At 35.6% G+C, this 16,107-nt stretch overlaps 1 protein-coding gene across 2 annotated transcripts in view; it reads left to right on the forward strand.

The window, feature by feature from the left end:
- Positions 1-16,107, forward strand: part of LOC102583418 (mitogen-activated protein kinase homolog NTF4-like) — a gene marked incomplete in the record, with an annotated part of 20,116 nt that overhangs the window by 732 nt on the left and 3,277 nt on the right. For both annotated transcript variants that reach the window (XM_015310295.1, NM_001288184.1), the window contains 5 exon segments: positions 10-162; positions 253-382; positions 1,366-1,503; positions 10,752-11,084; positions 11,875-12,055. In XM_015310295.1, the coding sequence (XP_015165781.1) occupies positions 10-162; positions 253-382; positions 1,366-1,503; positions 10,752-11,084; positions 11,875-12,055 (935 nt within the window).

The raw sequence follows: 16,107 nt of genomic DNA on the forward strand, positions 1-16,107 counted from the left end.
CCCCCGTTGGCTGCCGATGGCCGGAATGGAGAACATTCCTGCGACGTTGAGTCACGGTGGCCGGTTTATTCAATACAACATTTTTGGTAATATATTTGAAGTTACTGCAAAGTATAAGCCTCCAATTATGCCAATCGGTAAAGGAGCTTATGGTATTGTTTGGTAAATTTTCTTGCTTTTTCCTTAATAACTGACTTGCTCTTGTTAAAATTTATGTGGAATTTGGATTGATGAGACATGTTTTTATGATAGTTCTGCTTTGAATTCGGAGACAAATGAACATGTTGCAATAAAGAAAATTGCGAATGCTTTTGATAACAAAATTGATGCCAAGAGAACTTTGCGTGAGATCAAGCTTCTTCGACATATGGATCATGAAAATGTTAGTGAGTGCTTTTTTTTGGTTTTCTATATAATTTACTAGTTGGATCAAATTTAAATTTGTGGAATAGGTGTGGAGATATATGCTTGTGTTATATTGTCTTTCAATCCAATGGAATAAAGAGTGATTTTTGGAATTATTCAATTGTCTCATGCGATAAAATTGGAACAGTAGAGATGTTGAATGTATTCACTTGGTTCACTGCTATCAAGTTAATGAACTACTTAAATAATAATGAAGCAATGCTACATTTTGACTTACTATGGGGAGAATGAATGATAAATGGTCTTTTTTTTTTTTGAGAATCAGTACTGTTGTATTCGTCAACATTAGGAATGCTGATCACCATCAAAAACATGTTACAAGGGAGTGAAATTCAAATCTAGACTTTACAAGGCACCGAGGAGATCAACCAACTCTTCTACTTTCTTATACTGTTTTCTTTCTCTTCTTCAAAACATAAAGATTGAGTAATGTCTTGTAGCTAGTATCGCCCCACACAAAGTCTTGGGTTTTTTCCCTCCCTTTTTCAGCTGAATGATACTGGAGAGTAACTATGTCTTGAGTGCAAACATGGAATGCATATAGAATTATACTTCCTTTGTTTCAATTTGTTTGTCTTACTTTCCTTTATATAGTCCAATTCAAAAAAGAATGACTCTTTCTATTATTGGCAACTCCTTAATTCCAAGTTTGCACATGACATGTTTAACACTACAGGATTAAAGGGCATTTTGGTACATTATACATATCTTTAGTTTAAGACCATAAGATTTGATTGTCTTCTTGGCTTTCTTCAACTCTGTGTCAAGTCAAAACTAGGCAAATAAATTGAAACAAAGAGAATATATATTTTCAAGTAATTGAAGGAGCTTCTCAGATTTTACAATGGGAGATGGATGCTTCACAAAAAGAAAGAAACATTAGATCATGTGTGGTGTATAAGAGAAAATGTGAGGCTAATTCAGCATCTTGCCTTGCAGATTGTTGCGATCAGAGATATAATTCCACCACCTCAAAGAGAAGCATTTAATGATGTCTATATTGCATATGAGCTTATGGACACTGATCTCCATCAAATTATTCGGTCTAATCAAGGATTATCAGAAGAACATTGCCAGGTTCTTATTAAGATAATTTTATTCTCTCTATGTTCCATTTAGAGCATTACCGATATGTTACTATCCAATTATTTAGAAGCTTGTAAAAGTGGTTCTTGTTCTTGATTAAAATTTGATTGGTTAATGTGACAAGTTCTTTTCAAATTTGTGTTGAAGTTGCTCAAATCATATACCGATTCTTGTATTGTTGGGAGTAAGCACTATTCTGTCGGTATCATTTTAACAGCTTTCACTTGTAGTATATTATTTTGATAAAAATTTCCTTTAAACCATGTAGTATATTGTTGTCCAAAGTTGTAATGATCCATAATCGTTGTGCATGGTTACATTGTTTTAACATGAAACATCAGCAATTAACATTCTCTCATTCAGTGGAAATGATGTTCATCCTCTTTTTGAGTGCTGAAGTGTATGAATGAAAACCCATGCCCTTTCCACTTCTATATTTCTTTGTTATAGTCTCTAAGATGAACTTCAGTGGATACACAATTCTATTGTATTTATTTATATCAAGTGGAAAGTGGTAGTAATGTTCAATAATAGACAATTTGCTTTCATCAATATGCTGTTCATAATTTTTTTTTTCATTTGATTGGTAATATGGTTTTTCCCTTCTTATTTAGATAAGGACATAGATTGCATTATCATCTTTATTTTTGAGAAATCAATACCCTTCTAAACCTAGGAAAAACTTGAAATGTTTAGGAAGTCTCTTCATCGTCATATTAGGGTGCACAGTATTGACTACAAATCTACGATGTCCACTAAGACTTATCAAATGAAAATTGGTACCAATGGTCAACCACAAACAATCTAATTCCAGCAGTATGTTGTTTGTGTTTTTCTTCCTCCTCTTTACATAGGTAGTATGCTCATTTTTTTCCTTGCTTGGATAAGTACATTAGATCATATTATCATCTCCACGAAGAAGTAAAGAGCACTTTAGTTGGTTGTTGACCAACGGAAAGCATGGAAGAAAAAAAAAAATTCAAAGAGAAAAAAAAGTCTCTTTATTTTCCCCAACAACAAAGGAACTTGTAGACAGGGCATTTTCAGGGACTAGCCCGCTTCCCATTACTCGATAGGGCAATCCCTCACATAATTAAGGAAACCATCGAAAGGTGACTAAAACCTAAGTTGCTCGGACTCGGGTGCGGGTATCCGAGACGGATGCGAATCCGAGAGTCGGATTCGGCAAAATCTAAATTTTAAGATTTGGGGGTGCGAATCCGAGTATGGATACGGGTGCGGGGATACGGCTAAATTTTTTCAATATTATAAAAATATAGTTATAATATAATTATAATATAATTGAATTATACCATACGTACTAAGTACTAAACAACTGCATAAAATATCACTAAAAAAATTTGTGAAATATATATAATGAGTAATTGCATATTTTGGTACAATTGCATACAAAATAAAAGGAGTGTAACTGTTAAAGAAGAGAGAGAATATAATGAACATTAAGAGTATAATTTATTTTATAAAAATGGACACACTTTTTTCCGAGAAACCCTTCGTCTCTAGGAGTTCTTTTCCAAAAAAACTGAAAAGACTCTGTACTTTTTCAAGAAAGATAAAAAAGCTTTGTACTTACTGTACTTTTTCAAAGAAAAAACTCCTCTTTCTTCTCTGTACTTTTTCAAGTTTCATGTACTTTTTCAAGCTTCATCATAAAAAGTAGCTCCGCCTCCTCTCTGAAGACGTCGCCGGAAACTGATCTCTTTTTTCCCAAATCTTTTCTCGGCTCTGGTCAAAGTGTCCAGATCGGATTGACCGAATCCGACACGCACCCTGCACCCGCGCCCCGCACCAGTGTCGCGTCGAGACGGGTTCGCCTGCAAAAATGAAGAGTCCGCGCAACATAGACTAAAACACCAGAAATGGGGACTACTCGAGCTAATGATAGAGGTAAGAACGCTTTTCGGTAAGTCCCATTATTTGATCATAACGATATTGTGGAAATGTCAATCTTTGTAAGCCAATACTCTTCCAAAGCTAGGAGATCTTCAATGTTTATGACTGCTCTTTGTTGTCATTTTTAGGGTGAACCTAGTGACTAGAAATCTAGTATATCCAGTTAGGATCGTCAAGTGAATGGTGGTAATGGTTAATCATAGACAATTTGACACAACAATGTGTTGTTCTTGATCATTTTCTATTATTTAATAAACATGGTGTCCAAGTTAGCTTGCACTAGACTAATTTCACGGGATATCTTTCACCTCCCACCAACAACATCTATCAGATAATTCTGTTCATCAAGGCTAGAACAACTGGAAAGAAATCACCTAGTGTTTCGTCTCTGCTAGGTTCAACTTGAGACCTCAGGGTGCTCAATCCGCTTTATTGACCACTAGGTCACACCCTTGTGTGCTTTTCTATTTTTCTTTTTTGCTTAGTATTATTCCGTTTTTCGTTTTTATTTGTCTGAGGACATATTTTTTGTTTATGGATAAAGTAAGGAAAATTTTATTTCTTTTAGCATTCAGAGTATGCATCATGTAGGGATAAGGAGTGAGATCATAACATCATTTTCATGAGTTTTTTTGTAAAGTTGCTACCCTTTTAAAGCTAGGAGAAGTTTGAGTGTTAAGAATGTTGAAATAAGATAAAACAGAGTGTAAGTAACATAAATAGTGGAAGTATATGTCAAAAGATAAGTCAAATGCTAGAGTGATGAGGTGAAAGAAAAATGCTCAACTGTTGTATAATTGATTATTAGGTGAAGCTATTCGATATAATAGTGTTATCAAAGGTGAAAAACTTAAAAAAGCTCTAAGGTCTGTTGGGGCTTTAAGCGCAAAGCGCAAATAAAGCGTGGGCTTTAATGAAAAAAGGTGCAAAGGGATGAAAAAATACAAATATATATGTTTTAATCCAAGACTAATAATTATAAACATGAATGACAAATATGACCAAAGAAATTGAATTTTTTTATGATAAAGTGAAATATCAATTGTTTAGTGTTACTTCTTCAAAAGAGGCTCATTGGCAAAGAAAAGGTTGCCTTAGAACCTTGAGGATGACACTGAAGTGCACATAAAGCGAGGCCAAGCGTTCAACACATTTTGAGCCTCGCTTCCGTGCTTAAGCGCGCCTTGACTACACTGGGATATAGTGGACATAAGAAAATTTGTAAGTGCTGATCTTGGGATATTCTTTTTGTTTGGTGACAAGTCAAATATCATTTTAGTAATTCACCGACGGGGAATCTTACTAGTCTAGTTGGTTGATTGACTACCTAGACGCTCATCTTGTTGGTGAGAGTTTGATTCCCCTCCTTGTAATCTCCTTCCTCATTCCTACTATCCCTGGATGCTTGAATCACTCCGTGGCTTTATACACCCCAAAAAAGAATGAATTGGCGCCCATATAGAAAAATTACGATATAAATGTATAATTAAAAATGAATTTAAAATTATGTTAATTCACCACAAGGTGCATCCGAAAAATGTGTGAAATGAAAACATATGCTAATCTGATCTCTTGGTTGGTCTACCCAAGATTTATAGAGGGAAATGGGGAAATATATCCTTCAACTATGTGATTTAGAGTGGATATATCCTCGTTATAAGGTGGTGCACACGTGTATCTCATGCTAATTGGTATTAATATTTTAAAATGATATACATAATATTGAAATATGTATGTGATGAAAACTGGAGGAAAATACAAGTGCGAATTGATGAATGTTTAGCCTATTGGACTGATATTTATTGTCATTTCAAAACACTAATGTCTAAAAATTGCTTTCAAATTATAAATGTAAGAATATCCTTTATGTTCTGGAGGTTAAAATCTGAATTTGGGGAGAAAAAGGTTTCTTTTAGTATCTTCTTTTAATATGGTTGGATCAAGATAGTGAGTGGATGAATAAGCATAAACCACCGTTTTAGTTGAACCCATGAAAAGGTAAAAAATCAAAATATTGCAAGGATAGCAAGTTAATTCATAAAGAAGAGAAAACAAATAAAATTAACTTAACTTATGTAAAGAATACTGTTTGGGAAAACAAATTATTAGCATTCTCTAGAAAATCATACCAAAAATTGCAAAAAAAATTATCTTTAACTATTAGTTCCAACTTCCGAATATATGAAATTAAATATCACCTCATCATCTTCACATTTGCTAATCTTTTTAACCATGTTTGCAACCTAGTGTGCTTAGAATATGATTGCCTCAATTTGTTCACCAACCCCTTGTGTGATACCTCAAATTCCATTGAACTTCAAACCTACTCAACGACTGCAAATCATACTTGAGGTTTTTTAAGAAGAGGAGTAGAAAACTTAGAAAAATCATAGTTTAAAAATAAAATAAAACCTCTCTATTTATAGCCAACAATAGTAGTATGAACATGTGCTTATTGTGCGTTATCGAAAAAGTCACAACCCTACAGGAAAGTCACAACTCATCGGAAAAGTCGCAACCCTTTGGAAAAGTCACAATCTTTCAATGTGAAAAGGTGTCTGCTTTAATATAATATAAATAAATAAAAATATAAAATATAGAAGATATACTAATTGGTATTTTAAATTGGAGGTATTATAGTTTTTTTTTTTTTTTTTGATGACAAGGGAAACCCGCAGCCGCTACCCTTTGGGTGCGCACAAGGTAAAACCCCCGCTCCTATGCAATAGCTCGCAAACCACATAGTATATATATAGTTGCATGACAAAATTGGAGGTATTATAGTAATTTAACATTCAGGTTAGGAAGTTCATGCTTTTAAGGTAGTATATAGTATATATATAGTTGCATGACAAAATTAAATACCTTTTAAGATTTTAAGGAAAATTTAAGTCAATTCAAATTATTATTGAGTATTCTCTAGATGCAAAAACGCTACATTTCATTTTATGTTTCTTGAACCTGATCACAGGAAGGAAACAAAGAAAATATAAAATTTGATAATTTTATAAAAAGAATAAAGTAATAGCTATGTCTTATCATTTCCTCTTTGATTATCGTCTTAAAAGCAAAAAAAAATTGCTCTTGTAATATTGTAAAGTTACACTACAATATCATGAGTTTGACTTCAATATCTTCACTCTAACTGATTCTTTTCTGTTTTGTCGATTAGATTTTAAATTATCAATTATAAAACTATAGAGGATCAATCTTTCTTAATGGGGAGTAATTTTGAAGGAAAAAGTAATAACAAACAAAATAAGCCAACTTATATCATAATAGAAGACATAAATGTTAGACATAGAAGGGGTAAATTTGTCCATTTCAGATTATAAACCAATTTTGTTACACTTATTATCAAAAAAGGGAGGTATATGTAATATTTGATACCGCAAGGGAGGGATGTGTTATAAGCCAACACCTCAAGGGAGGCCACTGAAATTATCCCTAAAAAACAAAAAACAAATAGAAAAGAAGATACTTACAGATATCTTAATAAATCTACAGAATGACCTATATCCTCTAAACTTACTCTTTTACACCAAAAGAAAAAAATATTATACAATTCCATTTTAACATTCTGAATGGAATTGGATCTATCTTCAAAACACCTCCCATTTTTCTCTCTCCAAACTGTCCACTAGATGCATTGTGGTATGATCCTCTACCACTTCTTTTGACTTTTGCTGCCTCCTCTTTTCATCCAGCAGCTAAGCAAATCTATAATTTGCTCAGGCATAGTCCAATTTGTCTTTGTTATGTTGAGAAATAGAGACCAAAGTTGTGCTGTAAAAGTGCAGTGTAAAAACAGATGACTATTTGTTTCATCTGTCTCATGGTGTAATAAGCACCTGGAGACTTGATGGCCCCCTTTTCCTTCAAAACTTCATGTGTCAGGCATGCTCTTTTAACCACCAACCAAGTAAAACATTTTACCTTGGTTGGAGCTGAACTCTTCCATAAGTTTCTCCATAATTTTGGTTGCCCTTTATACTGTACCCTTCCTTTCATTTTATAAACCCTTTTAACAGAGAATTGCCCATCAATATTGTGTTTCCATCTTAATGTATCTGGTTCAGCAGTAGAACCACTAAAATCATCAATCCTACTTAGCAGATGACTATCAATCTCCTGGTCATTGCCCCCAAGGCCTAGCTCGAGTGGACAAAGGTGGAGGATTTGTGGCTTAGGTTGCAGGTTCAAGCCCCACACCATGCAAAGCAAAGCCCGGTATTTAAGTGGAGAAGGGTAGAGGGGCGGGCCCATTATCCACCGAGTTTAGAAGGTTGTGATTGGTCCAAAGGGCGGGTCACAGACCGATTTCTCGGTTATCAAAATAAAAAAAAAAACAAAAATCTCCCGGTCATTAACAATCTCCTGAAGGATAAGCCCCTGTGCACTCCAGGTATCATAAATATTAAATGGTACCATCTGGTTTGTTGCTTAGAATAAATAGGTAATCTCCATTAATGGACTTTGCTCCTTCCAAGCATCCTTCCAAAATTTCTCTTTTTCCATCTCCAACTTTCTTCTGCAAGTTCCTTTCCATATTGGGCCATAGAGCACTAATGGTCATCTAGACTCCAACTCCATAAGTATTAGTGCTCACATTGGTACACCATCGGTTGAGTTCACCAAACTTGTGTCTAATCACCTCCTTCTATAATGCATGTTCCTCCCTATTGTATCTCCAAAGCTATTTCATCAATAAATTATTGTTCTATTCTCTCAGAATTCGGATGCCCAAACCAGCTTGCTCTCTACTGTGCATTGTTGTCTGCCAATTGATGTAGTTTGTAGCCTTTCCCTCTTTACACCCGTGCCACAAGAAATCCTTCCTAAGTTTGTCCAGTGTTTTCACAACTTTGGAAGGTAGGAGAAATGAAGACATTAAATATGTATGAAGTGCATCAAGTACAAAGTTGATAAGGATGACTCTCCCTCTCAGTGATATGTATTGTACCTTCCACCTAGCCAGCCTCTTTTCTATTTTCTGTAAAATTCCATCCCAAATTTCCCTTGTTTTGTGTTCACTGCCCAGAGGCATACCAAGGTATGTAGTAGACATATTTCAAATTTGAAAATGATTGCAAGATTTTGGATGTTTGGCACCTCCTTTATCCCACAAAGTGGTTTTTCCCTAGTTAACTTTCAAACCAAAAGACGCTTAAAAAATAGTCAAAATCATTCTGATGTAACCTATTTGTTCAACCTTTGGCTCACAAAAGATCACTGTGTCATTTGCATATTGTAGGTGACATACCTCCATTTTTTCCCCCCCTACTATCTCCTATCTCAAACCCTTTAATCCATCATTATGTAATGCTATACTCATCATGCTATCAAATCCCTCCATTGCTAGAATAAACAGGAAAGGACGCATAGGGTAACCTTGTCTCAGCCCCCTTGCAGCACCAAAAAATCCTACAGGTTCACCATTCACTAGAACAGAAAACCTGGAAAATTTAACGCAAAAATCAATCCATTTCTCACCAAAGCCCATTTGTTTGAGAGTATTCAACATGAATCTCCCATCGACATGATCATAAGCTTTTTCTATGCCCAGCTTACACATGGCACCTGTTTCTACCCCTTTAAGTCTTGAGTCCACATACTCACTAGAAATTAGGGTTGCATCCATGATCTGTCTTCCTTTTATAAATGTCATCTGATGCTTGTTAACTAAATTGTTAACCACCTTCTTGAGTCTTTCAGCCGTATCTTTGCCACAATCTTGTACATTCCACCTATTAGACTTGTATGTTTGAAATCTTTCAACTCTCCAACTTTCTTTCGCAAGGCTATGAATGTTGCATTTTTGAAATTTAAACTCTGAAGGTAATATTTTTAAAAGTCACGTGGCATTTTTGAAATTTAAAAACCAGTTTTAGAATTTGTTTTTTAATTCGGTAAATATGGGTCTGTTAACAAAAAGGATTAATATGCACCATTTGTTAGGCGACAGGGGTATATATGCACCACTTTTTTAATGAGGGGTATGTCTGCTCTAAATCGCAAGTTAAGAGTACATTTGCCCCTTTTCTCATTTATAGTAGGTTTTCTTTCTTTACAAAACATACAAATCATACAAAGTGTTCTTAAATTAATTTGAAATTTTCTATTTGTTTGTTCTCATGAGCTAATCATACTACTTTTCAGTAAAGAAAACATCGACAACTAGTCTTTGAGGCTTATCAAACACCAGCAAGTTTTTGATGCTATGTACTTGTTATAATTGTATTTTTCTTGTATGATGTATTCTTTGTATCGGTTTGCCTCGTAAGGAATAAACTTATCGTATTATCTTGATAAAAAGTGTAACGGTGATGTATTCTAGTGCATAAACAACATAAAAACATTATATTATTTCCAGATGTAAAATTAGATACTGCTGGAAGATACAAAGTTACCTGTTTCAAAATAAATAAATTAAATTACTCAAAAAAAAGAAGATACCTCTGGAAGACTGGAAATAGAGCTGGAAGAGAAGAGGGGGCAGCCACAGTAAAGGAGTCATTGACAAATGTTTGAAGAGAGTAGGAGTTTAGGTTAAGAGTGAGAGGCTAGAGAATGAGTATAACAGGTCATTTAATTTCTAAGCTCTATTTTTCATAATAGAACACGAGCGAAATTGCAATAAGACTCTTAAAACAATGTGCATGTTAAATGCTTGACTATGTATAACTCTCTTTTGGTGTATGGCTTGTAAATACTTTTGACAGCACCTTATTGGTGCTATGTAAATAGTACAATTACTATTTTTCAAGAAAATATTATGAGGTTGGTAATTTGAGAATTCTGGAATGGAGTTTAGTTATGAAACTATGGACTAAGTTTATCGTCTTATATTGGTTTTTGTGCAGTTTTTGATGAAAACATTGTCCACGAATACACATTTCATTGTGTTATCTGGTCTAAGTGCTATATCTTAAATTGGTTATTTTAGTTTTTGGTGAAAACCTTGTCCAAGAACACACACTTGCCTATATTTGCTGTTATGCTGAACAATACAGAAGGTTACGTTCTGTATTTGTAATGAAGAAATTTGTCAATTATCTTGTCTGTGTTTCTTCTTTTATTTCTTATAAAGGTTGCAATATATTCATCAAAACAAAGATTGTGCTGGAAGCCATATTTACTTGGTACCTAATTACACCTGTCTAATATTCTTCTTACACAGACTCTATAAACTACTTGTCTCTGTTTCTTATCATTATATCTCTATAATAGTCAGTGTTGCTTTATATATACATAAATATATGTTATGGTGCATTATTCTGCCAGAATTCATGTGTATACTAACTAGTTTTATGTTTTTGGTGCAGTATTTCTTGTATCAGATCCTCCGTGGGTTGAAATACATACATTCTGCAAATGTTTTGCATAGGGACTTGAAGCCTAGCAATCTCCTCTTGAATGCCAATTGTGATTTAAAGATATGTGATTTTGGGCTAGCTCGTGTCACTTCTGAAACTGACTTTATGACCGAATATGTTGTGACAAGATGGTACCGACCTCCGGAGTTGTTGTTAAATTCTTCTGACTATACTGCAGCTATTGATGTCTGGTCAGTTGGTTGCATTTTCATGGAACTGATGGACAGAAAGCCTCTGTTTCCTGGTAGAGATCATGTACACCAGCTACGTCTGCTTATGGAGGTATCTTTTTTGTCAAAATTTATCATCAAACCATATCCAGTCTTCCCCTCAAAAGATTTACTTTTATATGTTTCGTATACCTCTTTGCCTTTTTCCTGTGTCACCTTTTCAGTGTTTATGGTTAGTTGTCAGTTACGTGCAAATCTAGCTAGAAATAGAGAAATATCATGTTGTAGATCTAGGAAAGCAGGAGTGAACAAGCATTTATATTTTGAACAGCCTGCTGCTCATCTATAGCATTAAGATTAAGGAGCAATCAGATGTGTTAATTTTCATCGAAGAGTGGATATGAATATTTTTCTTCGAAGAATGGATATGAATATTTTTCTTCAAAGAATGGATATAGATACATTGAGTGTTTTCTCCAAATGTGGACCACGATGCAATGAATTAGCCTTGCTACCCTCTCTCCCCTCTCCATATATTGACCGAATGATTTGTTTTTTGGATTAATCATCATTTTTAAATTTTTTGATTTATCCACCTGACTGCAATGTCCCAGAGCACTCTCTAATACTAGCTTCACATTATTGTTTGTGTTTATTTATTTTAATGTGGGAAGTGGGAACTATTTGCAGTTGATTAGCTCCTTCTGAGGCCAAAATGGAGTTGCTGAATGATGAGACCTCTCCAATTATTGAAAACATGATTCGACTCCTAGATTAAGCATTCAGTATTTATATTATTAATTTCATAATCCTTGCTGCAATGACCGAGAATCACTCTTATATTTAAGATCAGATGTGATTATTCATACTTAAGTTATTTCTTATGAGGGAATTCCTTGCAGTTGATTGGCACCCCGTCTGAGGCTGAAATGGAGTTTTTGAATGAGAATGCAAAGCGGTACATCAGACAACTTCCTCTTTACCGTCGACAATCATTTGTCGAAAAATTTCCACATGTAAACCCTGCTGCTATTGATCTTGTTGAGAAAATGTTGACATTTGATCCCAGAAGGAGACTTACTGGTGAGGAACCCCTGAAATGCTTCTTTGCTAGCTGCGCTATTCATTTATCTATCTGTGTTAAATTTTTCCCTTATGCATAGAAGAATACTTGTGCATACGTTTGCTAGTATGTATTTTTTCATGAACTGGAACTGCTAGTATCTATATTTTATCTAGTTGTCAGACCAATGAAGTTTCTACAGATGATAATTGTGGGAGATTACACCCAGAACCGTATCTTCTTATCTGGATATAGTGGTGGCATTTTTACCTTCTCATAATTTTACTCGATGGATAACAATAATCCTCTTAACAATCCTCTGATCACATTTCATGCCATTTATTATTGTAAATTGTGTTTATCTTGTTGTTGAAGCTAGGGGTCAAAACCACCTTCATTCGTTTTTAATTAAATTTTTTACCTTGAGAAAAAGGAAAGAGTACAGATTTTACTCCATTCGAAGTTCTTATTTTTTTGCCTTTTGACAAGGGATTAATTAAGGTATCTATTTTTTCAAGTGCTCGGTTTAGATACCTATTGTAGCCCCTTGCTATGTAGTGGTGAAAATTTATTGGAGGAAGTACATGAAGTTTATATGGCCCCATTGGAGGCCTATAGAAAATAATAGGCATATTATGACTTATTATTGATGTTAATTAGATCGGAAATCTGCTTAGTTAGAGTGGATGGAACAAAAGTAATTCTGTGGAATAAGAGTGAATTTGTTTCTGGGAATTGGTTGCCTATAATCTATATTAGCATGATTATCTGTTCAAGCTCCATCACAGGAAACACCAATACTTAATGATATCTGCAGATGGGTAAACATCACACGGGATCAATGTATACGAAATGAATGACTTTCTCTTTTTGTTTGAACTTCCAACAAGAAAGGCTGCTGAACATATTCTCAGAGGCGAATGGCTATGGAAGAAATTTAAGTTGACCTTAGACTGGTGGGCTCCTACTGTTTGGTGCTGGCCACAAGAGGTGTCAAGGAACCACACTTAAAAATCTTGATCTCGAAGATTCTCAAAGAAATTGGTGATTCCTATGGAGGATGGATTGAGACAGAGAAAGAAACCACACTTAAAAATCATTTACACTGGACCGTATCAAAGTAAAGGGATATGGATCAGAAATCCCAAAAGACATGGAGGTGGAAAGTAATGGCTTCATCTATAATATTCCGATATGATGCCAAATTCCGGCTACTATGAGGGCCAAAGTTCCAATTGGAGAAGAAGCTATGACAGTACCGATGGGTAATAGGGCTATCATGCCCTATAAAGAAGAGAGTGATGTGACTGTTTTGATATTGCAGGTCTTGGAATGTGTGGGCTCATCAAAGGAGGGGGGAATTTAAAATTTGGGGCACGTGAGACTGTAGAAACACGTGGGAGTAGAGTTCTTAAAAACCAGAGGCTGGGTTTTATCAATCCCAAGAACTGATCCCAATATTTAACAGAGGACCCTTTTGATGTCGAAACACAAGCAATAGTTTCTCAGGAAAATAATTCTCTCTTCCTAAACACCCAGGCTGATACCATCGATGCTGCTGATATACAGAAGCAGATTATTGAGAGGTAACAATCATGGGAGCCAAGATTTCTGCAAGAAAAAGAACATTTCATGAAGGTTGAAGACGAGGTTGAAGCCTGTCAATTCTGAGGGGTTCAAGCGGCAGTAGACATGCAATTAATTGAAATAGCTGGGGCGAACCTTGTGTAGTGGAGGATGCAGAACTTTTTGAAGTCCATTCCCCCAGTGTTGAAGGGGATGCGACTCTATGGTGCGCAGGAACATCATAAAATTGAGCAATCTGTTTGGTGTAGATTTTCAAAGATGCAAAAAGGAGGGTTTAGCTCTTTTCATGACATGAAAATAGCTAGCAGAAGAAAGAACAACAAGCCAGAACCAATCCCGGAGATTTGTAAGACACCAAAATAGAAAGGCCTAAATGAACTTGAAGGTCTGATCGTTGATATAAAACTCAAAAGTCAGTGGGAACAGAACTAGGAGGATTTTGATGTCAGAGGATGAACCATGAAGATAAATATTAGGCAGAATACATAAACAGGCCTCTGAACTTGTTGAGTTTTTCCTTTCAGGCACCTCAACTACGTCATTTTCCAATTGAACCCGTGAACCATCTATAATATGTAACTTTCAGATCATAGTCCAATTTCTCTGAGATGTGGAACTGGAACTTCCAAATTCATTCTTCAAATTTGAAGACAACCTTGGGGCAGAGCATTTTAAGGCACGTATTCCCTGATATACACACCTTGAGCCAACAAGAAAAGGCTACTATTGATGAAGTATGGACTGCACAAGGTTGGAATCTCAGTTCCAGTAGACTTTTGAATGATTGAGAGATTGCACGTTTCGCTGAATTCCAGAACTCAATCCAGCAGTTCACAGGGGTAAACCAGGATCAAGATAGGCTATGGTGGTTAGTCCACGTCTCTGGAAATTTTTCTGTTAAATCATCCTTTCAAATGCTGAACCACATTGACAACAAAAATGAGTTGTGGCCTTCAAAAAATTTACGGAAAATCAATATCCCATCATAGTATCATGTTTTCTGTTTGGTTATAAAGGAGACTTGTTTGACCCAGGAAAATCTGAGAGGAGGGGTATACAACTCTGCTCTATTTGTCATTTATGTGGGCAACATGTAGAATCAAACACAACCCACCTGTTCACTGAGGTTACCCCAGGATCAAGATAGCCTATGGTGGTTAGGGCACAACTCTGGCAACTTTTCTTTCAATTCATCCTATCAGGTGCTGAACCACATTGACAACCAAATTGAGGTGTGGCCCTCCGCCTTTGAAACATATAATAGAAGGTCAAGAGCCCATACAAAGTATCATGCTTTGTGTGGTTGGTTACCAAAGACACTTGCTTGACCCAGGAAAACTTGTAGAGGAGGGTTAGTTACCTTTACCTTAAAAAAAAAAGTTGTAGAGGACGGTTATACAACTCTGCTCTATGCGTGAAAAATGTAGAATCAAATGGTCTTTTCCTACACTGCTAAGTGACAACACAATTATGGATCATCTTTTTGGCTATGTCAGACTATGTTGCTCGGACTCTTCAAAAATGTCATCGGGCGCGTGTTGGATCCTTCAAAAAGTAGTGCATTTTTGGAGGATCCAACATGGGTGCGGCAACACTTTTGGAGAGTCCAAGCAACTCAAATGTCAGATATGAGTTGGGTAATGCCAAGAAATGCCTTGGACCTGCTGTCAAGCTGGAGGGCAGGATCACCTGATCAGCAAAGAACATGGAGCATGGTCCCAAGCTGCACTTGGTGGACTATATGGAGTGAGGAACTTGAGATGCTTTGAAGCAAAGAACAACTCTATTCAGAAAATAAAACTGAATTGAATTTTTCTATTCCATTTCTGGTGTAAACAAGAATACTCAAATGACAGTGTCTACTAGAAGTCCTAGAGTCTCGGTAATGAAGGAGATAGTTTTTGCGTAGGTTATATTTCTTTGGTCCTATAAACGATATTGAAATTGTTACCATCTCAAAAAAAATTAGCATGATCAGTACAGAGATCAGTGGAGATTAAGTATAAGTTGATGGAACAAATTTTTTCTGTCATAACTGAGATGGAGGTAAGTTTTTGTCGTCTCGTAACCATAATATAAGTAATTTTTCTAGTTTATAATATCATTTGTACGATACAACCACTGCTCTTTAGGAAGCCATAGCATTTCTGCACAAAGTATCTAGGTGTGAGAAATTGCAACTGCTATTTTGTTCAGGATAATAGCTCAAATATGCCATGGAATTATCAAAAAAGACCTTTCCATGACACTCGTTAATAGTTGGGCATAAAAATCCCCCGTCGTGACATTTGGCATGTTCATGGCACTAACCACTAACAACCCTCACATTTGGTTTTATCAACCAAATTCTTCATTTTAAAACATCATACTTTCCATGTGTCATCCAATTAAACCACCCACTTCACCTAACCCATTCCATCTATTTTAACCTATTCCCTTTATTTTTAACCCCTCCCCCCCCCCCCCCCCCCCCCCCCCCCCCTCC

Source organism: Solanum tuberosum, unplaced genomic scaffold (genome assembly GCF_000226075.1).
Source record: "Solanum tuberosum cultivar DM 1-3 516 R44 unplaced genomic scaffold, SolTub_3.0 scf00132, whole genome shotgun sequence".
Lineage (NCBI taxonomy): Eukaryota > Viridiplantae > Streptophyta > Magnoliopsida > Solanales > Solanaceae > Solanum > Solanum tuberosum.